The 26781-nt window shown below is 37.2% G+C and overlaps 1 protein-coding gene and 1 long non-coding RNA gene across 5 annotated transcripts in view; one reads left to right on the top strand and one right to left on the bottom strand.

The window, feature by feature from the left end:
• The window catches only part of LOC131514776 (uncharacterized), a 47436-nt gene extending 31109 nt beyond the window's left edge, over nucleotides 1-16327 (bottom strand). Inside the window, exons 1-3 of the long non-coding RNA XR_009263265.1 lie at nucleotides 16225-16327; nucleotides 15926-16071; nucleotides 14811-14917 (exon numbers count right to left, since the gene is read on the bottom strand). This is a non-coding gene — a long non-coding RNA (uncharacterized LOC131514776). The remainder of the gene's footprint in view (nucleotides 1-14810; nucleotides 14918-15925; nucleotides 16072-16224) is intronic.
• Nucleotide 16328: 1 nt separating this feature from the next.
• TBC1D32 (TBC1 domain family member 32) overlaps nucleotides 16329-26781 on the top strand; it is a 202075-nt gene continuing 191622 nt past the window's right edge. For 3 of the 4 annotated variants that reach the window (XM_058735121.1, XM_058735122.1, XM_058735118.1), the window contains exons 1-3: nucleotides 16329-16462; nucleotides 16644-16801; nucleotides 26316-26477. In XM_058735121.1, coding sequence (XP_058591104.1) covers nucleotides 16647-16801; nucleotides 26316-26477 — 317 coding nt within the window. In that variant the 5' untranslated portion in view covers nucleotides 16329-16462; nucleotides 16644-16646. Of the gene's footprint in view, nucleotides 16468-16643; nucleotides 16802-26315; nucleotides 26478-26781 lie in introns of all 4 variants that reach the window. The other variant, XM_058735119.1, reaches the window with a different exon arrangement.

The raw sequence follows: 26781 nt of genomic DNA, 5'->3' as shown, positions 1-26781 counted from the left end.
GCCATGTGTTTTAGATTTCTTGAATGCAAGAACTTACAATACCATGCAATCATTCTTTCTTTTATGTCTACTGCAGTCAATTGCAGTTATGGTGGGAATCAATGAACATCATTGTTGTGTCTATGTTTTGACATTTGAAATAAAGTGTAAACACACTTCAGAGAAAACTACACAGGAAGCCAGTATGACACCTATGACATATTAAAGGTACTAAGATTTTGGATTCTATAACTATCTTTGTGGTATGTAAAATTTAAAAATGCTAGGTTTGTCACGGTTTTACTCAAACCACTTCCATGCACTTCCTACCACTTCTTCTTGGAGTAAAAAAAAAAAAAAAAAAAAAAAAAAAAAAAAGTTGAGGAAAAAAGACTCAGTGACGACATTTCATATTTTACTGCTAATTAAAATCTTTAGGGTTTATATAGGTTTCTTTGCACAAGTAAAAATATTACTTTAGGCTTTTTATTAAATATATTTTGTTTGGATAAGCAAATCCATAAATATTATTGACTCAAGGAAGGTTAGTTAAAGTTGGCTGACTACCAAGAAACCTTGTAAGACAGCCCAGCCTTGGACAATTTACTGCAGTCTGACTTTCGGGTCTGACACAATGTTTCAGGCTTTAAAATTTTTAATTTTTTTTTTGTCAATGAGCCCCATTTGAAAAACTAGAAATTCATTCAAAGTGGATCAAGTAAAAATGTCATATATCTACAGGCCACAGGAGAATCTCCTGGAAAGAAATTCATAATCAAGCACCAAACCTGAAGAATGGCAAGTCAAGTATTTTTCTAGTTCTCTTTCTTTATCCGTACTTCCAGGTGTATATTTAAAAATTTTTCCTCTTTGTAGACATACCCTATCTATCTTCTCTCCTTCTCTCCTTGCTTATATTGTTGAAGTCAACTTATTAATTCTCAAAGAGAAATATAAGTCACAAAGTCCAGTGCCTTGGTTTCTCCCGTAGGTAAACTTCAAGGTATAAAATAATTGGCAGATAGTTTGGTAAGCATGGAATCAGATTGGGTGACTAGGTATGTCTATATAACTTTCCAATAGTGGCCCCTTCTTTGAAATTGTATCCATCTCAGGGCTCTTGTTGAAGTGATGGACTTGGGTGGTCATATTTATATCATGTGATCCCATCATAGGTAGACAATCCGAATCTAGACCTAATCATTCAGTCTCAATGTTTAGAATTTGAACCAAGGGACACAGATCAAACATTGTTTTCGAAAACGTGCCTACTGGATTCTTCTTGTGAAGTCAGTGCCAGAACTGGCTCTTTGGAGAGCCTGAGCAAACAGCAAGCAGAAGTCATAAGGCAAGAAGAGGAGAAATTAAGAACAATCTGCAAGGAGGAAAATGGAGCAAATACATAAATCTAAGTAGAGAGAAGGATCTTTGTGGTCCTACAGAGTAAAAAACTTATGCAGTAATGACCAGACTTTGAAAGCTGGCTTTGGGTCCTAAATTTGTTTGCTTGAAATTTCCCTGTTGCCTTTGTGTGTTTTCACTTGATCTACTTTTGGTGAATTTCTGTACTTGTAGCAAATATGTCATACACTTACACAAACATATTTTTTATGTTTCAAAGTGAAACATATACATAATTTAAAAGCCAAATAGTAACACAGGGCTTCTAATGAAAAGTAGCAAGTAGACCACTGCTTCATTTCCTCCTCACTCCCAAACAACTTCTCTCCTGAATAAACCACTTTCCACTGTCAGCTTCTTTTAGAATTTACTTCTATATTCCTAAAACTTTTGTTCAAATTCCTATTTCTCATTCTATAAATTTTAGCATTATAAATTGATTTCCTACTGTGAAAGCAGGGGATTTAACTGTCTTTTACCAACTGCCATCCATTCATCTACCATATTTACATCATAATTTCTGGTGAAATCAACTTTCAGTTTTCACATTATGACTCTAGTTATGCATTATTACTGTGCACATATGGCTCACTTCTGAGACATTAATTGTGCAATAGTTACACTTCCTTTTGGAGTTAATAACTGCCTCATTTTGGGGAGGTTTGGACTTTTATATAACTGTCATTAATTTTTCCCCAAACTCTACAACAAAAATCCAAAAAAAGCTAAAAGAAACTTTTGACATAGTTAAAAAAATTAGGAAATCTGTCAGTTTCCCTCAGATCTCAGAAAAATCACTCTAAGTTTTCCCAACGCCATTTTTTGGAGAGACTATTTTTTTCTCCATTGAGTATTCTTGGCTCCTTTGCCAAATATTAGTTGACTGTATCGTAAGGGTTTATTTCCAGGCTCTTGATTCTGTTCCTCGGGTCTATGTTGTCTATTTTTATGCTAGTACCATGTTGTTTTGATTACTGTATGTTTGTAATATAATTTGAAATCAGAAAGTGTTATGCCTTCAGCTTTATTCATTCTTTTATGACTGCTTTGTCTATTCTTTTGATCCACGAACATGGAGTATCTTTCCATTTGCTTGTGTCTTCAATTTTTTTTTCATCCAAGTCTTACAGTTTTCAATGTACAGATTTTTTACTTGTGTGCTTAAACTTATCCCTAATTAATTGTTTTTGATGGTATTGTGAATGGGATTTTTTTCTTTTTTTTTTTTTTTAAATTTTTTTTTTTTCAACGTTTTTTATTTATTTTTGGGACAGAGAGAGACAGAGCATGAACGGGGGAGGGTCAGAGAGAGAGGGAGACACAGAATCAGAAACAGGCTCCAGGCTCCGAGCCATCAGCCCAGAGCCTGACGCGGGGCTCGAACTCACGGACCGTGAGATCGTGACCTGGCTGAAGTCGGACGCTTAACCGACTGCGCCACCCAGGCGCCCCTGGGATTTTTTTTTTTTCTTTATTGCTTTTTCAGATGTTTTATTGTTAGTGTATAAGAACACAACTAACTTCTATATATTGATTTTATAGTTTGCAACTTTACCGAATTTCTTCATTAGTTCTAACAGTCTACCAAAAGTGGAGTCTTTAGAATTTTCTAGATATAAAAGATCATATCATCAGCAAACAAAGACAATTTTACTGCCTTTCCAATTTGAATGCCTTCCATTTCTTTTTCTTGCTTGATTGCTCCAGTTAGAACTTCCAGTAGTATGTTGAAGTAGAGTGGTGAGAGTAGGCATTGAAGTACAGTAGTGCAGGCTGGTGACAGAAGACAGGGCCTGATCTGGGCCCACAAACAGTTGTGGGGACCCTGGCTATTGGAGTGCTCTCCCATGTCCATATAGTCTCCCTTGGGCATGTGCACTGCAGTGCTGTGTGCACTGTGTGCTAATGACAGGTATCAGGGTGGCAATGAACAAGTGCACAGCTGGATGGACTAGCCCCCAAAGCGTGTAAGGTGGTAGAAGTCAGCTGCAGGGGTCTAGGCCATCATCTTGTGGTAGGGCAGCTACAGAGGCCTGGGTTAGATGTCAGTGTGGTTTCCAGGCTCTAGCGGGGGGCGGGGGGGGGGCTGGCATTAGTGAATACAAATGCCTGTGGGACAAAAGCTAATGAAAACTGCAAAGGGTCCTCCATGGCAGCAGTGCTATTAGTTTCTTCAGTAGTGAAATCTGCTGTCTTAGTCTGCAGAGCAGGTCACTGCGAACCAGTGTCTCCCACTGTGTGGCTACTACTGGTAGCCCCTGCTTTTCTTTCTTGTGCCAGGCTGTGTCTATAGTTTCTATATGTCTCAGCTTTTTGTGGGCCTGGGAGAGGGGAAGCCTAAACAGGACCTTCATGTGGTGCTCCCAGAGGCTAGGGAGGCTAGATGCTCACCCTCCTTTTCCTTTCCTGGTAAGGGGAACTCCTACTAGCTGGGAAATTTCCTCTTAGCCCTAAGCAATGCTAGCTTGGAGGATGGGATGATGCTGGCAAAACAAGGCTGTCTTCTTTTTCTTCTAGAGTAGTTATTCCCAGTTTTTCTTTGTTTCACTATGTTGCTAAAGTGGGCACCAGAACTTCCCCACAGCTGTTTTTGTTTACAGATATCTGTCTAATTGATCTCTTGGAAGATGGAGACTGGGGTCTCACTCCAGACTATCAGTTCTGCTATTCTGATATTTCTCTTTACCATTATCCAGATTATTTCCTCACTTCTCTTCTATGCTCATTCATTCATTCATTCATTCGTTGAACAAATATTCCAGAAAGCTATGTGCCAGGCCGTATTATGGGTACTGGAGACTTACATCAAGTCTCTTCTTCTATAGAGCTAAAGTTCTAGTGAGAGAAGCATAACATAAAAAAATGGAGTTGGATGTTAAACCAGACGTTTCTATACAAGCACCAATGTAAAAGAGCTATGACATTCCAAGGAGGAGTATAAAAATCAATATTAAAGTTTTTAGAGGAGAGAATTGAAAAGTTTTTGCATGATCATTCACTGCTCAGGAAATAATCAGATTTTGTAAAAAGTGGAGAGAACTTTGTGAAAATGACTGCGAAAGAGTATTAAATTTATTATTTTAATATAAGGTAGCCAGTAAAAGATCTTTCTTTACTGATATCTATCTGTTTTATTGATATTTGGGCAGAGAGCTAAAAACAAGTGAAAGAATCAGCTACATGCGTATTTGAAAGGAAGTGTATTCTAGCCAGGGGGAACCAAAACATAATGGCCTTAGATAAGAGAATGCTTAATGTATTTTAAGAATAGCACGAAAGAGGGGCACCTGGGTGGCTCAGTCGGTTAAGCGTCCGACTTTGGCTCAGGTCATGATCTCTCGGTCCGTGAGTTCGAGCCCCGTGTCGGGCTCTGTGCTGACAGCTTGGAGCCTGGAGCCTGCTTCGGATTCTGTGTCTCCCTCTCTCTCTGACCCTCCCCTGTTCATTCTCTGTCTCTCTCTGTCTCAAAAATAAACGTTAAAAAAAAAAAAAAAGAATAGCACGAAAGCCTGTAGGTATCAGAGTGACTAGGGGAGGATGGAGGCGAACAAGATGGAGATGAAATCAGAGAGGGAATTGATGGTGTCTTGGCTTGGGATGGTGTCACTGGACATGGTAAGAAGTGGACAGATTGTGGACTTGCTTGATAGTGGAGTTGGCAGCATTTCCTGATATCCTGACTATGGTATGTAACCAAATAAAGGAGTCAAGGATGATTTCAAAATTTTAGGCTGAGCAACTGAAAATGAGGGTGGGTCACTTACTCAGATGGGGGAGAAACTCAGGAAGTAAGAGAGGCAGAGCATCTTCAAATGTTGGATTTGGAAATGTTAAATTGTGAGAGTACAGTTATCTACCTGAATGGAAATGTTCAATGGGCAGTTGTATATAAGAATCCACAGTTCAAGTGAAATGTCAGGGCTGGAGATAAAAGCTAGAGAGTCATCATAGTATACTTGGTATTTTAAAGTCATGGATCATTAAGTCTCTGTAGGTACAGATGCCTGAGTGTGGTGAGCTCTATCTTCTGACTCATTCCACTCTTCCTCTTCTTTTTTTATTTAATTTTGCAATTTCTTTTTTTTTTTTTTTTTGAGAGAAAGAGAGAGAGAGAGAGCGAGCATGAGTGGGGAAGGTGCAGAGGGAAGGAGACAAAGAATAAGAAGCAGGATCCAGGCTCTGACTGTCAGCACACAGCCCAAAGCAGGGCTCGAACCCACAAACTGTGAGATCATGACCTGAGCCGAAGTTGGATGCTTAACAAACTGAGCCACCCAGGCATCCCTAAAAACTTTTATTTTTAAGTAATCTCTAGATCCAACATGGGGCTTGAACTCACAACCCCAAGATCAAGAGTCACATGCTCTACCGATTGAGCCAGCCAGGTGCCCCCTTCAATTAAACTTTTAATTAAGTTGATATTTTATCCCTAGCTATTTGACCCCTATGTGTACCTCTCAGTTCTGGTCTTGGGTGGGAAAGGGGATTACTATTTATTGGGGTCCAAGTACCACTGACTTTTAAAAGGGCATTCTGGGGGCGCCTGGGTGGCGCAGTCGGTTAGGCGTCCGACTTCAGCCAGGTCACGATCTCGCGGTCCGTGAGTTCGAGCCCCGCGTCAGGCTCTGGGCTGATGGCTCGGAGCCTGGAGCCTGTTTCTGATTCTGTGTCTCCCTCTCTCTCTGCCCCTCCCCCGTTCATGCTCTGTCTCTCTCTGTCCCAAAAAATAAATAAAAAATGTTGAAAAAAAATTAAAAAAAAAACAAACAAAACAAAACAAAAAAAATAAAAGGGCATTCTGTTTATAAAATGAAAGTATAAATATACATTAATAAAAATCAAATAGTATAGTGGGACTTATAACCAAAAGCAAGCCTTTCCACCTCATTGCTGCGCCAAGTCCATTCCAGTTTCAACTTCTCAGAGGCAACCATATTCAAATGTTTGTTTTTAATTGTCCTGATAATTTTCTCATTGATTCAGTATAACACAACCATGCCATTATTTTACCAACTTATCAATGTTAGAGATAATACATTGGCTTCTTTCTTCTATTGTGCATCAGGATTTAGTGTACTTCTACTATTCCTGTACTAAAGTTTTGTTAGGTCTAGCATTATATATACTAATATCACAATAATGGTAGAGGAAATTTTCACTCATAATTGTCAAATAAGTGTGTATGTATTGCCTAGGACATAATATGCATTGCACATTTTAGACAATAAATATTGAGTGAATATATATATTTTAGGTTCAAACTTTTCCACTTAAAATGTCAGCATTTCCCCTGTTATTAAACATTCACAGACACTTATTTTATTTTATTTTTTTTAATGTTTTATTTATTTTTGAGAGAGAGACAGAGACACAGTGTGAGTGGGGGAGGAGCAGAGAGAGAGGGAGACACAGAATCTGAAGCAGGCTCCAGGCTCTGACCTGTCAGCACAGAGCCCGATGCGGGGCTCAAACTCATGAACCACAAGATCATGACCTGAGCCGAAGTCCAACGCTCAACTGACTGAGCCACCAAGGGGCCCCAGGACACATTTTTTTAAAATGGCTGACATTAATAATATATGGCTGCATGGTAATTTATTTAACCTTCAGCATATTATGAAATATTTAGGGGTTTTTCCTATTTCTTAAGAACACAAATAACTTGTCTGTAAACATCCTTATAATAAAACCATCAACTACATCTCTGATTCTTGGAGTAGATTCCTAGAAATGGAATTACTGATTCAAAAGTTCTTGCTACTGTGTGCCTGGATAGCTCAGTCAGTTAAGCGTCTGACTCTTGATTTTGCTCAGGTCATGATGTTACAGTCTTGAGATTGAGCCCTGTGTCCAGCTCCACACTGAGCATGGAGCCTGCTTGGGATTCTCTCTCTCCCTCTCACTCTGCTCCTCCCCTGCACGCACGCACATGCACACACATATACTCTCGTTCTCTCTCTTTCTCAAAATAAATAAGTAAACATTTAAAAAAGGTTCTTGGTACATATTGCCAGTTTCGTTTCCAAGAAGATTTTGCCTTTTTATACTAATAAAAGAGATTACTATAAAAGATTACCATAAAAGAGTAATCATCTCATTGCATATTACTAAATGCTAAATGTGTAAGCTCTAAAACTATGCTAATTTTATAGATTTAAGATGGTTACCTTGTTTTAGCTCACAATTAAAAAAAAGTTTTTTTTAAGGTTTATATATTTTTGAGAGAGGGAAAGAGAGAGAGAGAGTGCTAGCAGAGGAAGGGCAGAGAGAGAGGGAGACACAGAATCTAAAGCAGTCTCCAGGCTCTGAGATGTCAGCACAGAGTCCCATGTGGGGCTCAAACTCACAAACTGTGAGATCATGACCTGAACCAAAGTCAGACACTTAGCCTACTGAGCCACCCAGGTTCCCCAAGCTCGCAATTATTTTGATTGCCAGTGTTGCTGTAGATTTTTTTCTTATGTCCTATTACTCATTATTACATAACATTTTAATTTCTTCAGTTTAATATTTTATTATATCACTAATTTGAATTTTTTAATATTCAGAGAAGTACTTTATAAATTACTTCTTGGTTGTAACATTATTGGCTATTCTTTGCACTTTAAAAAATCTCAAAGGAAAGCAATATTAAGGATTAGCAATCTTATTAAAAGTTTACAGTGATGTAAAATTTAGCTGGATGGCTAGTTAATATTTATTTTGCATTTGATTATATACTGTGGGTCTTGGAATTTCAATAAAACTTTTTGTTATTAAAATTTGTGTAATAGTCATTGCATATTACTGCCATCTTGAGGTGAGATGGTTTTTATAAGTTAGAAACTGACAATGGTTATTCTACTAATGTATTTGATGCTTTATGATCAATGTTTTAGTTTTGATCTTTCTTTCCCATGGTTTCCCACTTACTTTTTGTCATTTGAAATATCATTTGTGATATGTGCATGTTGCGTAATTAAAAAAAAATCCCTGTAGCAACCTATGATTAGGAGAGGTAGGCAGAGAAGATAGCAAGCTTTTCCACTGTATCTTTTTAATATTTATTTATTTTGAGAGAGACAGAGTGAGCAGGAGAGGGGCAGAGAGTGAGCAGGAAAGGTGCAGAGAGAGAGGGGGAGAGAGAATCCCAAGCAAGCCCTGTGCTGACAGTGCAGAGCCTGACACAGGGCTCCATCTGAAGAATGGTGAGATCATGACCTGAGCCAAAATCAAGAGTCAGGTGCTTAACTGCTTAACTGACTGAGCCACCCAGATACTTCTCCATGTATTACCAACAAAATACACATTTTAGCACTGATTGGTTCAGGCTGTGTCACCTGCCTATGTCTGTTTGGGGTTGAGAAAGGGAGCATCTTCCTCATGTGGCTTCAGTAATGAGAGACACATAAAGTGAATACAATGTTATACGTCAATAATATATCAACTTTAAAAAAGGATTAAAAAATTTTTTTTTAATGTTTATTTATTTTTGAGAGAGAAAGCACAAGTGGGGTAGGGGCAGAGAGAGAGGGAGACACAGAATCTGAAGCAGGCTCCAGGCTCTGACCTGTCAGCACAGAGCCCGACGCGGGGCTCGAACTCACAAACTGTGAGATCATGACCTGAGCCAAAGTCGGACGCTTAACCGACTGAGCCACCCAGGTGCCCCTGGATTTTTATTTTTTAATGAAAGGCACAATCAGCTACTTCCCCCAAATTTGTGACAGGGTATAGGATTTTAGACAGTAAAAAAAAAAAAATGTATCAATTATATTATCTTTGCTAAAAAAATTTCAATGGAGCCATTATCTGTAGGATAAAGTTTTACTCTTGTGATATTCCATACAATCTTGGTCTCTAATAATCTAGATGACTGTATATTTTTGAGAATTAATTACACAAAGATTCCTCAAACTTGTTTCCCAAATGAGCACTGGTATACCTGGACTAATCAGAGAATGCATGAACCTTGAAATTAAATACTAGTTCAAGTTGGGTATCAAGTAATATCATTTTATAACTATTTGGGTTTGAGCTTTCAGTTATACTATATAAACACACCAATTAAGGATTGTTTGAATTGTTTAAAATAGTGTTTGGTATAACAAAAAGAACCTTAGAAATATGTAATAGCTCTCATTCTTATATAAAACTATAAATAGTACTATGTAGTAATAAGTTACATTTCATTTGGTTTTTAGTATTCTTTCTTTTAGGATTATACATTTATTTGAAAGAAATGCTTTTATTGACAGACCAGTACCAGTCAGAACTGACTGACCTTATTTTCACTATATTAGCTTAATATTTCTTGGTTTTAAACATGTCTATGAACATGAAATTATATGCTGAACTCTAAAACCAATAAAAGCAAAGAATTATGAATACTCTATGAATGATATAATGCATTATTTGTTTAGCATACTCTAAAATAATTTTTTAAAATTATTTATTTATTTTTTGAGACAGAGAGAGAAAGAGCATAAGCAGGGGAGGGGCAGAGAGAGGGAGACACAGAATCTGAAGCAGGCTTCAGGCTCTGAGCTGTCAGCACAGAGCCTGACGCGGGACTCGAACTCACAAACCGCGAGATCATGACCTGAGCCCAAGTCGGACACTTAACCAACTGAGCCACCCAGGTGCCCCTAAAATAATTTTTAAAAGTAGGTATTTATAGGTATGTAAGAAGATGAGACATCAATGTCAAAGGTGAAAGTTGTGACTTATAGGCAGAATCTGACTAGTTGAATAAGTACAAAAAATATTCAAGCAGTCAGTCAGTTGTGGAAGTTTAAACTGGGTTCTTGATCAGCAGTGTCCATGGCTGATCAACTTCTTTTCCAGAATATATGGTGTTATTTGCCACAGTAGTGGGTACTGTAGATTGACTTGATCATCTTCAAACCCACATTCCTACTGTGCCTTTCTATTCTATAAAAGCTGTTGCACTATCAATGACATTTTTAGACTCCTTTGCACCTTGTGTTCTGGATGTGCGTTAGGTTCGGCAATTAAGTGCACTTGCACAAATTGGAAGGTAAATGTTTTATGTCTTGTCTCGGTTATATATACGGTGGTAAACATGGTCTTAGAAATGTGACATTTTCTGTAGTAGTATTTCATGATCTTATCTCCAGCTTCCTATGTGTTTGAAACAACTTCATTGGAGATGGTGGCCATATTTGAGTGCCCAGTAAATGGCTCTGGGATTAGATGGATATTTCTGCTGATTGCAGAGGCTTCCAGACTTACGTCTCCTATCCCTGAATTTGGCTGTCACTTTGTGTTCACAAATTCAATAGTTCCATGGTAGCTCAGAAGTAATATTTCTATTGCAGGCTCAGTTTTATAGTGCTCTAAGAATTTCTGGAGTCTCAGATTAAAGTCTTCTCTTGCCTTTCTAGTATTTTTGTAAACTCCTAAATACCTGCGTTTCTTAAAATACCTAGAGTGGTTTTCTGTTTCCTGACCTGAATCATGACTAATTTATCCCTTTACTAAAAATGTATACAACTTGGAAAGTCAGGACAGTTTTACCATAGCAATATGTGGCAGAGACTGCTAGCTATCCACCAACACCCATTCTCCTTCTCTTTGTAACTGAAGATCCTAGTTTTTCTTATCCAGGCCAAGACTTCATTTCTTAGCTTTGCCGCAGCTACCAGTGTTCATGTAACTGAATCTTGGCTAATGAGATGTAAATAGAAGTGATTTATGACACTTTCTGGTGATGCCCTTGCCCGTTTCTCTTCTCTACTGGCTGAGAAACAGGTGTGGTCATGAAGGTAGAGAAGCCAACTTGGGTCCAAAGATGAAAAATTCTTGTTGATGATGTCAAAGCTGCTCTACTAGCCTGGGAACTACTATATTTAGATAGCAACGTAAGAGGTAAATAAGCCTTCCTTCCTTCCTTCCTTCCTTCCTTCCTTCCTTCCTTCCTTCCTTCCTTCCTTCTTTTCTTTCTTTCTTTCTTTCTTTCTTTCTTTCTTTCTTTCTTTCTTTCTTTCTTTCTTTCTTTCTTTCTTTCTTTCTTTCACTACTATATTTTTGCTCCCCCCCCCATTTCTTTACAGTGGCTTATATTGTAACCTAAATACAAGACATACGTGGACTTTGAAGTTTGAGACCAAGTCTGAAAATGACTGCATGTTACTCTATTAACAGGTACGATTCCTATAAACATATGCCATATATTTATAGGAATGACTTAGAGTAATTCATCTACCATTTTTTTTTAATTTTTATGTTTATTTTTAGAGAAAGGGAGAGACAGAGTGTGAACAGGGGAGGGGAAGAGAGAGAGGGAGACACAGAATCCGAAGCAGGCTCCAGGCTCTGAGCTGTCAGCACAGAACCCAATGCAGGGTTCAAACTCACAAACCGTGAGATCATGACCTGAGCCAAAGTCGGACACTTTACCGACTGAGCCACCCAAGTGCCCCACTCATCTACCATTCTTATATAAAAAGACTTCTGGCTGTGGGCTGGTAATATGCTCTTAAAACACAGAGTTGAGTAAAGTACTTAAAAGCTGTATTAAATCAAATCTTCAAAAGCAAAATTCAGTTATACTTGAGAGTGAATGTATTGTAACCTTGCTTTCAGAAGAGTGAGCTTCTTGTCTTGCTCACATACTGTTAAAAGAAGAATTGATAGACAGGATAGGGCCATAGCTCAGAAGCCAAATCAGAATATTCCTTAGGCCAAGTTAGGTGGGATCAGTACATGAACTTTGTATAAAGGGAAAAATAGATACCTATACTAATTCAAATTCTTTATCCAGACATTGGAGAATATCCTCATTCTTTTTTTTTTTTTTTTTTTTTTTTTTTTTTTTTTTTGGGACAGAGAGAGACAGACAGAGCATGAACGGGGGAGGGGCAGAGAGAGAGGGAGACACAGAATCGGAAACAGGCTCCAGGCTCTGAGCCATCAGCCCAGAGCCCGACGCGGGGCTCGAACTCACGGACCGCGAGATCGTGACCTGGCTGAAGTCGGATGCTTAACCGACTGCGCCACCCAGGCGCCCCAAGAATATCCTCATTCTAAAACACTTACACTTTGGGTAAATGGCCAAATGCCATGTGAGACTTTTGGAAGAATTTTTCATCAGTAAGACTTTGGTTTTCATATCAAATGACAATATCCCTCTGGGGAAAAGCAAAGTCCACTCTGAAATGGGAAATCCCGGATATAGAGAAGGCTTTAATAATGATGTTAGAAGTTTATATTCTCATTTCACTCTGATTTATTGTCCGGAGGAAAAAAGAACCAATTTCAAGACTTAGAAAATTTGAAATACTTTACTTTCTTATTAGACTATATAAGTTGAATCTGACCAAGTTCTATGAAAATATTCAATTCAGAGCTGTGGAAATGGGCAACAATGATATTAATACTCTGTAGTTACTGAACACTGTCCTCAAATTGCAGGCCTCGGTTAGTCTTTTATCTTATTGCAAGTCCATGAGTTCTAAGCACTTTCTATGCCCACAGTCTAGTTAAAGCACCTTCTATGCCCATAGTCTAGTTAAAGCAAACATATAAAAACCATGTTTTAGGTAATTAACATTGCTACTGTGGCCATGTATGTTTGGAACAACATCAGTGCCTTGGCAAAATTCCACAGGTACAAGGAAGACCAGCAGTTTATGCCATCATCAGAAACTCATTCTATTAGGAACAATATGTATTGGATAATGGGATAACATCTAATTGATCAAGTTAGGTTCTGTAGTTGATAGCATTCCTTTGGAAACAGACTCCAAGAATCTGAGATTTTTATGTAGTAGATTTATTAGTGTGTATTCTTGGAGACAATATCTGGTAGAAGTTTAGGAGGCAAAATTAGAAATAAGTTCAACTGTAATGCCCTCAGAACAGAGGCTTCAGGAATCATCTGAGGAGTTTTGAGACTGGGATGCTTCAGAGTTGTTCCAATTGAGACAAAAAGGATGGCCCATTAGATACCACAGTGACCAGTCATCATAGATGAGCCTTCCTCAGGTAGAGAGCATAACTTTGAGCATGACCACTTCCTTTTTCCAGGGCAATGCCTGAAAAGGGACTCAGATGTAAAATATTAGCAGTCAATGCTCCAAGGATATGAAGGAATAAATGCTTTGTTTTACAGGGCTTGCATCAAGGCATCCTGTAGAGTCTTAGGGAATTTTAATGCAGGTGGCTTTAAGAAAGATGGTCAGAAGCAGTAGAAGCAGAGATGATAAAGAAAGAGACAAACTGAGTCATAAAAATGATAGGGTTATTATAGTATGGACAACAAGGTAATTGGTTTGCTACAACCGTTTTTTGATACCTTGAGAGGTTTTTGCATCTTTAACAATAACAAATGATATTTCAGTTCTTCATAGATGCAAACTTTGCTGAAGCAATTGTGTTTTATTTGTTCCTTAACAATCTGAAAAACCAAACCTAAAAAAATAGATCTTAGGTATTCAATTTCGAAGTGCTTCCTATTCAAGGATATTTTATAAGGACACGTGCAGAAACCTTCTCTGGAAAATATTAAAGACTCTTGGAGAGATTAAGAATTTTGCTTACTTAAAGTTCAAAATTTTATCTTCCATTGAACTAAATAATGTTTGTGAAGTGGCATGCTATGTCCCTAACATCTTTTTCTTAAGTTGTATTTTTGCTGACACAAATATAGCTTCAACAGCTTTCTTTTAGATAATATTCATCTGGTTTATATTTCCCCACCTTTTTGGTTCTAACTTTTCTGTTTTTAGGGTTTTGATAAATAGCATATAGTTGGTTATTTTAAAATCCAGTCTGACAGTTCCTATAAGAGAAGGGCTAAGTTTATTTAAATGTATCAGTATTTTGGACTTAAGTTCAATATCTTAAACTCCATTTAGAAGAATATAAGGGCACCTGCGTGGCTCAGTTGGTTAAGTTTCCTTGGCTCAGATCATGATCTCTTGGTTCATGAGTTTGAGCCGCACATCGGAGTCTTTGCTCTCAGCACGGAGCTCGCTTCAGATCCTCTGTCCCCTTTCTCTCTGCCCCTCCCTTGCTCTCTCTCTCTCTCTCTCAAAAATAAGTAAACATTAAAAAAAAAAGAAAAATATAAGAATTTCAGACTACTTCAACCTATCATTACACTTCCTCCTTATACATGGTTGTTTACAGTATTTTAGGGCTATGAATTTATACATTCACAAATTAGAATATTATAGATTATTATTATTTTACACAGACAATATTTATTGAGATTTGCTTAAATACATTACTATGCTCACTTGCTGTTTGGCTATCTTTCCTTCTTGCATCTCAGGTATTCTATTAAGGTTGTTTTTCTTTCTCCTAAGTTATATCCTTTGGAACAGTGGTTCTCAATCTGTGGTTCAAATCATCCCTGTTTCCCAAGAAGGCATTTTATAAATATGTGGGGACATTTTGTTATCACATGATTAGATGGTACTTACTGGCATTTGTAGTGTGAGCTATGGATGCTGAACATCTGGAATTACACACAGGACAATCTCCCACACAAAAGAATTGTTCTGGTTCCTTATGACTTTCAATGATCTTGCTGGACATGCAAAGTAGATGAGAAAACTCTTGATATGTATTTGAGTGTAGGAACTAATTCCATTTATATAAAAATATTTGGCACAGTTTTAACACACTGAATTTTCTAGGAATGCAAAAACTAAATAAAATAAAGCTATTATTTTTTTGCTCTGAATTTTAACAGTAATAGCTTACATTTCAGAAAAATCCCACGACTAATAGCTATGTTAATCTTGATGTTTGAGGTGCCAGTACAACTCATCTGTGTTAATCTGAACATGGAGCTGGTTGCATTGCTGGTGATTCTACGAATGTGCACACACATACACATGCACATATAATACTAGATAGCTTCACTGACAAATACAGTTTGTTTACTCTGCTAGTATGTTTCTTTCCTAATGTAGTAGTGAGACAATCAAGATTAAGCATTCATTTTACTAAGAAACATGCTGTCAGAGTTGGCAAGGATATATCATACTTCTACTCTTGGAAGTAACAGCATAGACATCAAAGGAATCACTGATCCTGGCTAACATGTAAAGAATATTGGATGTTACCAGGAGAGTAAAATTTAAGCCAGATAAAGTAGAATTTATCTACATTAAACCACCCATCAATGGCTTGGGACTGACTATTCCATAGACACCAGGATCTGATTCTAAACTTTGTTGGGTTGGCTCCTTAGCTTGGACATGACCATGGTCTGAGGATTTATCTGGATTGGAAACTGGATGAAGGTCTATTATTATAATACACTGCATCTTCCTGCACAGTGATCCTCATATACATATCTCATGGTGTCACTATGGAATCCAACTGTGTCCTGCTACTTCCAAGATTAATCTCTCTCCTGTAAACGTGCCAAATATGACCCTTTCAATTGTGGCCGATTTGCTTCTGTAGCCTCTTCACCTCCTCCTTCCAGCCTACCAACTCGAGCACCTGAATGTTAATGCCTCTTTCTTCGCTTCTTTCCTTGCCTCTTCTATTGGGTTAAAAGGGGATTGGTTTCCACAACACCTACCTGGAGCATTTCTCTAACGTAACACTTAATCACACTTAACGGTGTAAACGTGGATTTTTTGGGGTGTGTCTGTCTGATTATGAGGGCATCTTCTCATAGTTCCTAGCAAGGTGCTTGGTTAAGCAGTAGGAGTCAACAGATGTTGGCTGTTAGAGAAAAACAACGGTGTAACATTTCAATACCATTCACGTAGTTAAAAACTTTTCAAGCTACTTTCAGTTTCACTTTTACTGAATTCTGACTCTTCGTTCTCCATTCCCTCCCTTCTACAAACACATGGTGAGGGACAGCGAGCACACCTGAAACTTGACATAGGCGCCGGGCAGGTCTCCAAGGGGCACTCCCTCCCACTCAGGAAGTCACGTCAACGTGATGACGTCACACGTACCGCAGACGTCCCGCCGTCAGGCCCACCCATCAAAACCTTCCGGGCTGTCTTTTTTGCGGTTAGCGGTGACAACTTGAACTCTGTTCGTACGGAAGGCCGGCAACGACAAGTACATAAGGCGGGTCCTTGAGGACCCGTGCTTCCCCAAAGTAAGGTGACTTGTTTCCCGGAAAGACGCGCAGGCAGCCGAGGACCCACCCCCAAGCGCTTGCCGCGGTCTCCCGGGGAACGGCGTAGCGCACTGGCCTGGGTGGGGTGGGAGCGCGCGTGCGCAGTGCGCGGCATTGGCGCCGACCTGGAGTAATGGGCGTGGGTATTTGATTCTTGCAGAGGATGGCCCATTTCTCTGGCGAGGACGAGGTGGTGATGCAGACGATGCTGAGGCAGTTGTTCCAGAGCGTAAAAGAGAAGATCACGGGTGCCCCCTCTCTGGAGTGCGCCGAGGAAATCCTCTTACATCTGGAGGAAACTGATGAAAATTTTCACAAGTAAAATAGCTTTTGATGTCTTAAGCAAACAAACCAGCTGATCCAGAAAGGGTCAAAGTGTAGTTAAAGAATGTTCATTTGATTATTGTTGTTAACATAGCGCCCAAGTTTGAGGTTCATTTTTTTTTTTCGTTTATTTACACAAATATCGAATTTATGTATTCTTTATTCTTTACTTACTTTCCAAAGCTTCTGTCTCCTTTGTGTTTCTGCTGCCACAACCAACATATCCTAATTCTTCGTTTTTCCTCATGGGCAACACAGTAACAATAGTTGAAAATTGTTCATGTTTTTCTAAGAGGAATTCTGTTATTTCAAAGGATTCTTGTCACTGTGCCTGTCACATTGGCTTAAAGTAATGAGTTCTCAAGATCTCTGTTCCTTGGCTGATCTGGTATTTCAGTGGCTGCCCCAATTCCCCATTCTGAGCACCGTAGGAATACTGACGTTAGATTGTTAACTTCCTATCGAATAGTTTAAGTTCCTATGAAGGGATAAGGCACATACTCAAATGTCTGTGATACATGTCAAAAATATAAGTGCTGTAGAAGAGCTACAGAGTACTCTGGGTTTGCGAGCAGTAGAAATAGTTTAATGAGAGAGGTACCACTTGAGATAAATCTTGAAGGTTACGTTTCTTTAGAGACCTTTTTTTTTGTTTTGGTTCATTTAATTTAAATTAATCCTCTCCATTGAAACGTTTTCTTGCAGGAACCCAATTAATTATTATTGGTAGCAGTATTTTAAATTCAGTGGTTGTATTTCATTTTGATCTCACAGAGATGTTTTAAAATTTTTTTTATGTTACCTTTACTGACTCTGAAATTCTATTTATCTGGAACTCGTACTCATTTCCTTTATGCGCATAATTGGGTTTTTGAGCCCTTTAATGTAAAAGTTTGTTTTTACTTGCAGTTTTATAGGGGGAGTATTTATAGTTTTCACCAGATTCTCAAGGGAGTTTTCAAAAGTAAGGAATTCTTGTTAATATAGTTACTGATTTCATCGGTATTTATGGTTATACATAAAGTTTCTTCGTATTTCCATGATTTTCCTGTTTATTTCTTAATTAAATCTACTACAAATAGCTGTTATTTGTGATCATATTTATTTTGGGAGACATTACAGAACAGCTTTTATTGGTTAACTATTGATTTATTACTTAAACAATAGACTATGGAATAATTGCAATTTTCTCAAATTAAGGTTTAATTAATAATGTTTTATAATTCATGTAATACAAGTTCACCTCACACAAATCCACATGAAGCATTAAGTTTGGGGTTTCATTTCTGGTTTTTATTTCACATATAAGCAGTTGTTTAAATACTTTGTAAATTATTATGTCAATTTTTGCTAGGATCATATTCTCGGCATTTGTGCATTTTGTCTAGATTTTCAAATTTATTGGTAAAAAGTTTTTCATTAAAATCCTGTAGTTTTTAAATATTTTTAATATCTATAGCTATATATCCCCCTTTTTATTCTTCTCTTTGATTTGTGCCTTCCCTATTCTGTTCTTCTAAGGGTTTCTTTTAGTCTTTTAAAAGAACCAGCTATTGGCTTTGTTCCTCCTTTGTATTATGTATATGTTTTATGGTTTTAAAATTTCTGCTGTTTATTTCTTTTCTTGGAAAAGTTTTTAAAACTTTTGTGATGAATGGTTAGCTCATTAATATACAGCTTTTTTTCTTTTTTTCTTCAATGTAAATGTTTACCTGTATTGCTTTAGCTGCTTCAATTTTAGAATGCTTTTCAAGTTTAAGTTAGGTCATTGTTGTTCCTCTTAGTAGTTTAATGACTGTTGTAATAAAGTAATTTGCTTTTCAGCAGTGCATTAGATTAAATGCCTGCTGATTACCATTCATACTTAATGTTCACTGTTTACTAAAGAGATTTACACTTGGCCTACCTAAAAAAATCCAGACACTCTCAAAGTATAACTAGTTTGTAGTTTTAAAAGTAAGATTTATAATCCTCAAAGTATTTTTTTTGCATCTATTTATTTATTTGAATTTACATCTAAGTTAGCGTATAGTGCAACAATGATTTCAAGAGTAGATTCCTTAATGCCCCTTACCCATTTAGCCCATCCCCCCTCTCACAAACCCTCCAGTAACCCTCTGTTTGTTCTCCATATAATCCTAAAAGTATTTTAAGTAGCTTGTAGTCTTAAAAGCATAGATGCTAAAAGTCATGTGTTAGCTGCATTAACCTGAGATCTGTGCCTTAGGAGGAAGGAACTCTTTATGGAGGAGAGAAAAAGAGGAGGACTTGCTTGTCTTTGGTATTTTCATAGACTCTTACAATTCAGTCGGATATTAAAGGTCAGTTAGCACAGTTATACTTGGTCTTTGTTTTCACTGACCTAACTCTCCTTGACATTGTACGTTAAGTCACTTAGGTATGTATTGCTTCCAAAAGTGTTTCCTACTTCAGAATTATCTACCTTCCCTTCTCCACTATCAGAACATTGGTTTCTTAAATCCACCCAATGTTGTCCTGGTATTGACAAGGACAATTTTATTAAAGAGACTTATAGGGCAACTGGTGTCTTTAGGCTATTGTATTTTTGTATGAAGATATTTAAGACAGTTGAGTCCATACATGATGGAATTTTAGGTACTATAAAAAAGTGGGAGAAATTGCAGTCACTTGGGGAAAACCATCATGTAGACAGTATAGCCCTATCTGGGGGTTTGCCCCAATGGGCAGCTTCCCTAAACTACTATCTCTGCTTTGTATAGCATCTTCTATTTTTCTACCTTAAACTGTACAAATTCTTTAAAATATCCAAACTTTCCCTCTCTGTCTTTGAAAGTGGCAGCAAGGATTTCAGGGCTGTGGGAGGGGAGGAGAGGTAGGGATGAGGATATTGCTTTCATTATGTGTGCATGTGTTGTGTAGATTCCCAGAAACCAAACTGGCCCTGGTTTTCACTCTTGGCTACGCTAGAATCAGGTGGGCCCAATGTAAAAAAATACTGATGCTTGGGCCTCATCATGAATGAATCAAAATTTCCTGAGCAGCTTGGCAGAGGGGGAGTGGTAGAGTCTGGGCCGTAGTGATTTTCAAAAAGCTCTCTAGGGTTGAGAATGTGCAGAATTGTAACGTGCAGCCAGGGTTGAGAACCAGAGTTAGAGCATATTTACTTGCATTTACATAAGAATTGTGGTGTGTGTGTGTGTGTGTGTGTGTGTGTGTGTGTGTGTGTATGTGTATTTATTTTAATAATTATCAACTGTGATGATTATAAGAGTCTCTAATGCAAATGCTCAGTTTTGTAACCCTCACATCCAGTATATTTTTGGTTTGATACAGAGGGAACACAGTAATAATTTGTTTAGGTTTATTTTTTGTTTCATAGAAGAATGTACCACTGATTTTTTAAATCTGTGAAATCCATTTAAATGGTACCTTCAAGAAAACCTCCATTGTGTAAAGTGATATCCATGTATAGAGAAATGACTAAGAATTACATGCGTGCCTCCATAATTAATGAATGCATTTCTAGTAATTGTTTATCATGACTCAGAAGCCTATTCTTTGACCTAAAAGTTTGTACGCGATGTAAAGCTTGTTCGTTCTATTGTATAACCTTTAAAAAAATTTTTTTTAACATTTATTTATTTTTGAGAGACAGAGCACAAGCAGGGGAGGGGGCAGAGAGAGAGGGAGACACAGAATCCGAAGCAGGCTCCAGGCTCCGAGCTGTCAGCACAGAGCCCGACGTGGGGCTCGAACTCACAAACTGTGAGATCATGACCTGAGCCGAAGTCAGACACTTAACCGACTGAGCCACCCAGGCGCCCCTCTATTACATAATCTTTTATATACTAATATGATATATAAAGTTAGGTTGGTTATATAATAAATCTTTTGATTCTGAAATAAGAATTCCAAATATCAGCGTTATAATTCATAACTTACTCTAATAAAGTCTCTTTTTAAAACATACCAATACTGATAATTTTTTCTATATATGGTTGAAAATTTCTTGCTTATTTAAATAACTAAGAGAATGATGTCTTGAAACAAACTTCTACTAGTTTTTTTATGTTCTTATGTTGTAATAGTAATCTGTGTATCAGTGCATATTTTGGTATAGACATTTTGAACATGTCAGAAATTCATCATGAAAGAAATAATTAAGTTTTCTTGGAAAAAAATCTAGGTAATAAAGCTGGAGAACAAAATGGAAAATGAATGTTCTTTTACTCAACTTTGTAAATTTTCTGACATAAATGTAAAAAATTTCATATTTGCCAGTAGTAAAGCAAAGTGATGAGGTTCATTGCTGTCTATTTTAGTTGAGCTGCTTCTGAAATGTAGTGAGGTGAACATATTTTTCCTTAGTAGCAAATGCCTGACTCAGGTTTTTTGTTTTTTTTTTTTTAATTTTTTTTTTAATGTTTATTTATTTTTGAGACAGAGAGAGACAGAGCATGAATGGGGGAGGGCCAGAGAGAGAGGGAGACACAGAATCGGAAGCAGGCTCCAGGCTCCGAGCTGTCAGCACAGAGCCCGACGCGGGGCTCGAACTCACGGACCGTGAGATCATGACCTGAGCCGAAGTCAGACGCTCAACCGACTGAGCCACCCAGGCGTGCCCCGCCTGACTCAGGTTTTTAATGTCCTTCTTTGAGGAATATTTGGAAAAAGATACTTTGCATTCACTTGGTGATAGCGTCTTTGAAACCAAATGTTTATTTTTTCTCATTAAATTACTTTTATGGTAACAAATAAGGTTAGTCAAACATGTATAGTACCTTTGGTTTGAAAAGTGTCAAAGTATAGCTATGTGTAATAGACAACAGTTTTTGCATTGGGATTATCATTATTGTTATGTAGTGGGAACTGACATTTAGCAAGGTCATGTGTTTTGTCTAAGGTTACAAGATTGACCAGTGTAAGATTTAGAACTTAAGCCTGAAACAAAGGGATTTGTAGAGTTCTAAAGATAAAGTTATTTACTAATTGTATAGATCATGTCCTTTAAAAAAGAAGAAACTTTGTTATTAGAAAATTTAAATTATTTTTTTAATGTTTATTTATTTTTGAGAGAGAGCACACACAGGCTGGAGAGGGGGAGGGGGACAGGGGACTTGAAGCAGGCTCTGTGCTGACAGCAGAGAGCCTGATGTGGGACTTGAACTCCTGAACTGAGATCATTACCTGAGCTAAAGTTGGACGCTTAATTGAGCCATCCAGGCACTCCCTAGAATATTTTAAAATGACCAAGAAAGAAATATTAATAGACTTCAGTTAAAATACAAATGAATGGAAGTTGTATTTATTGTAGTCCATGGCAAAGAGGTATTATTCCCATAATATTGTAGTCTTGGTCTTTCCTGTGCAATTAGAGTATATTAATCTGAAAATGTTAAAGGAGTTTGCTAAAACTAATTCTGAGAGGAAAGGACTTAAATTGTAGCAGAATTGCTTTAATTAAGCCTAGTAAGGATCTTCTAACATAAGTTATTAAGTATGTACATTTTTTTTTTTGAGGGAAGTTTTACATTTCTTAAATAGAAATTTTAAACAGAGATGATTCACCAGTATCTTTAGTGGTAAGGATTTTATGTTGTTTATAATACTTGTATGAATGGATGGTGAAAGGTCAAACTGGCATTCTGCAGGCCATATTGGGTCTACGGATGTGTTTCTTTGGCTTGGTTTTAAAAAATAGTAACATTTAAAAATTGGGAGATAGCACATAAGGTAGTTTTCTGGCTTCTATTAAAACATTGAAAAATCCACATCAGGCTGTAATAGTCCTAAATGGCAGTAAGTGGCTAAAGCCATGTGGAAGCTTTTCCTTTTAGCTGAGACACATCCTTTTATTTCACCACCACCTCTTCCTTTTCTCTCTTACACGTGGCTGGCTTTAGTTTACCTGTCTACCCCCAGTGACGCTGAGTTTGCAATCCCTGTTATAAGTATGGGACCTTTCGAAAGTCTCTTGTGCATCCAGGGCTTTTGCTTTTATACAAAATATGAATATAGCTACACCAGAATAATTTCTAAAAATGATGCAATGGGTTGATTTAAAAAGCTGTGGTTATCATCAATCTTTTAGATTAGATGAAGACTTCATAAGAGCAACTGGATGGCACCAATACTATGAGGATTACAGTGAAAGCAACATAGTACTTAATTTTATGATTAAGTACATAATAATTAAATATATTAAGTGTTATAGTATCTCCCAGCCCATAGCAATAATAATTCTCTATCCTGGGCACTACTACAGAAGAATAGTATTCCTCGTAGGATTTTATGGGGTATTGCCATGAATTCAGATAGTAAAAGAACCAACACAAAATGAATTGTCACGTGAGAATTTGAAGACTTGGATTTTTCTTACCCAGAGTAGAAAGGTCTACTTGCAGAAATGACTCTATTTACTAATTTAAGATTGGAAGCTTGAGAGTTTTCCAATAATCTTTGAGTTAGTAGAGTATCCAAAGGGCTATAGGCAGCCTGGTAGTGCTCCCATGATAGAAGGCCTTATCTTCCCTGGAGATTTTTTTTTTTTTTTCTTAAAAGAGCAATAACCCATTAGGCAATATTTAATTTGGGGGTTCTTGGGTTCATTTAATTTGGAAGATGAACCAAAACCTTGAAATATTTTGAATGGAGTCTCCTGGGAGATACTACTGTGGCCACAGATAAAAGTGATGTCATTTAAAAAAAGTATGTGGTTATTCAAGTTCCCAAAAAGGAGGTTTAAACTTTTTGTCAGCATATTTGCTATATCATATAGATGGTGATAAATAGTGGGGAGGTTTTGTTTTGTTTTTGTTTTTGTTTTTGTTTTTGTTTTTGATGTGTCTTATTTTAGACTGGTATTCTGTTAACTTTCTTGAATACATTGTATTAATGGGCTTTCCTTGTATTTCCTCACTGCCTTAGTTATGAAAATATCATAACCTACTTGCTTACAGTTTGGGCTTTAAACAAAGCAAGCACAAAATTTATATTAGTTAAATATTCATTTCTCCTAATTGCTTGATTTGTGGCAGAGAAACGGGACTGATAAAACTAAGGAATAATTCACTTTTCTGTAGTAAATGTTGATGGTGAGATGTAGAATTCATCTTCAGAGAGGCCGTTCCTTTAGTTTCAGAGAATTAACTCCAGCTTGCCCCATGTTTTGTTTCCCACTGAGTGTCTTAGAGATGTGAAGGAAAACTGGTGTGTCTGATTAGCCTAGGGCAGGATTATGAGGAGGATCAAGATTGTTTTTAGGGACTGTTTATCTTTTTACACTTTGTTCCACATTCAATTTTCTCTGGCTGGCTGTGAGCTCAGACTGATTGGGCTCAAGAGATTATTTATTCCTGGATCCTTTTTCATTTACAAGGACATTTTATTTTTTTATTTTATTTTTTTAAGATTTGATTTTTAAGTAATCTCTATACTCAATGTGGGGCTCAAACTAAAAATCCTGAGATCAAGAGTTCATGGTCCACTGACTGAGACAGCCAGGCACCCCTACAAGGACATTTTCAAGACAGCAGTGATACATTTATGGTATTGGAATTTCAGATATTCTGATTCTTTAGAGGGTTTGTGGTGGTGGAATAGTTGTGGTGGAGAACACACGTATTTTTTGCTCTTCAGATCACATCATGCACATCTGTCAACTTTAGTCTCAGAGCTAGTTGTGGAGGCAGTTTAGGGACTGTCAAATGTTAAAAAAATTAAGAATATCTTTAAAAGATTCTCTTGAAACCTTAATCTTTGAATTCTTGCTTATATAAGTCTTTACCATTTTGTATAGAATATGCAAATATTTGGCTTATAATTACAAATATACAAGCCAAAAAATAAGTTAGCATTTAAAATGGATGGGAAGTTATGCTTGTATAAGGGAAGGTCTTCCAAGTGATGTAAGGCAATGATGACTCCCCAGAAGAGGCAAAAACTTCAAAATTGCATGAATAATTATTAGAGGCTATTTTTAGGACATGTGATTCAGTAAGTTTTGGGTTTTGTTTTTCTTGGAGTATTTCTGAAACTTTGTGCTTGTCATTTTGGTCTAACACTGCAGGTCATTATGTTTGCAAAATCACTTTATCTCTTCTGTTCTTAATAGCTATTTTCCTAAAGCTTAGAAGTTACTAGCTAAGGGCACTTGGGTGGCTCACTCGGTTAAGCATCTGATCTTGATTTTGGCTCAGGTCGAGATTTCACTGTTTGTGAGTTCAAGCCCCACATCTGGCTCTGCACTGGCAGTGCAGAGCCTGCGTGGGATTTTCTCTCTCTCTGTCTCTCTCTCTCTCTCTCTCTCTCGGCTCCTCCCACACTCTGCACTCTCTCTCTCTCTCCCTCCTCTCTGAAAATAAGTAAATAAACTTAAGAAAAAGAAAAGTTACTAGCTAAACGTTGAATATAAATATTAAACATTTAAAAGTAATTTCAATGAATAACTTAAACTTTTAAGTAAATTTTATTTTTAAGTTTAATATGCCAATTATTATTTTGAGAAAATAAAATGTAATAGATTTACCTCTCTAAAGGGAAGAAATGTAAATAATACAAAAATTAGTAAAAATATGAGTATTACATTTATTTATTTTCCTTTCCAGTTTCAGTTGAACACTATAGAACCTCTTATTTTATTTCTTAAATAGTTTTGGAATTTTTGCATCTTGGGGAGAGTGTGGGGTTGTGGGAATGATACTGGTTTTGGAGTAAGGTTGACCTGAATTACTAGTTGGTGAATTTGATAAGGCTTTTTAACTTTTCAGTCTGTGTCCTCATCTATTTACCTATCTCATGTGGTAAATAAAGCAATATTAATAAAGTGCTTAGCGCAGTGTCTAACACATGGTAGTCACTTAAAAGTCCCTCCTTGCTTGTATGCAAATCAACATGTTTGATGGTTTGTGGAGAAAACTGAGTGTGGCCTCATGTAAGTGGAGATGCAGTAATTAAGGGGCTTGATGAATTAGGTATTTAAATGCCAAGCCAAGGAAGTTGTATTTGGAAAATGGCCAATAATTAGTTTTAAATACAAGAAATATTTATTGGGTATGAGTGAAATGACTCTAACTCAGAAATAATGAAATCCATGACTTTTGAGGACCAAGATGACTACAGTGTTCAGGATAAATACGAGAGGGAAGAGGGTGAAAGAAGACAAGCAAGAAGACTGCTGTAGTAATGTCTGCGTGAGGTGATGTGCTTTTGCACTGATCAATAGAAATGGAAAGAAAAAAAAAGGAAGTGATGAAGCCAAGGGATGTGTAGGAAATGTTAACAAGTGTCTATGAGTAGGTGGATTGATAGAGTGAGTGGGCATGGGGTGTGGAAAATGCCAATGTCCCAGAAAAAAACAACATAATTCTAGATTGGCTTGATGATTTGGGATGAAAAATTTAATCCTGGTTCAAGGTAAGAAATCTGAGTATTTCATAAATCTTTCTGTGCTAACATTTTCTTCTGGATATGGTTAATAAGTGAGTTCATGATATTGACTGCATTTGTTTTTTAAATTTTTTTTTAGCTATGAATTTGTGAAATATCTTAGACAGCATATATATAACACTTTGGGGTCCATGATTGAAGAAGAAATGGAAAAATGGATGTCTAATCAGAAACAGGATGAAGAATCTGGCTATGACACAGTTGTACAGCATGTTACTAAAAGAACCCAGGAATCTAAAGAGTGAGTATGTTCACAATAATACTTGAAAGCAATTTTCTCTCAGCAGGGCATTTTGAAAGCACCCCTAACCCATGTCCTTCATAGCAGCTAGGATGATGCTTTAAAACAATCAGTCAGATCCTGCCACTTGAGTCCACTGAGCATTCTGTGAAGGCTTCTCATCTCATTCAAAGTAAAATTCAGAGTGTAGCCCAGAAGCCCCAAACATGAGCCTTCTGTTCCCTCTCCTTCCTCATTTCTTACTATATTCCCTCTCACACTGCTCCAGCCACCCTGGTCTTGTTCTTTCTCAAATAGCTAAGCA

This window comes from Neofelis nebulosa, chromosome 6 (genome assembly GCF_028018385.1).
Source record: "Neofelis nebulosa isolate mNeoNeb1 chromosome 6, mNeoNeb1.pri, whole genome shotgun sequence".
Taxonomy (NCBI): domain Eukaryota; kingdom Metazoa; phylum Chordata; class Mammalia; order Carnivora; family Felidae; genus Neofelis; species Neofelis nebulosa.
This window is presented reverse-complemented; position numbering and strand designations above follow the sequence as displayed.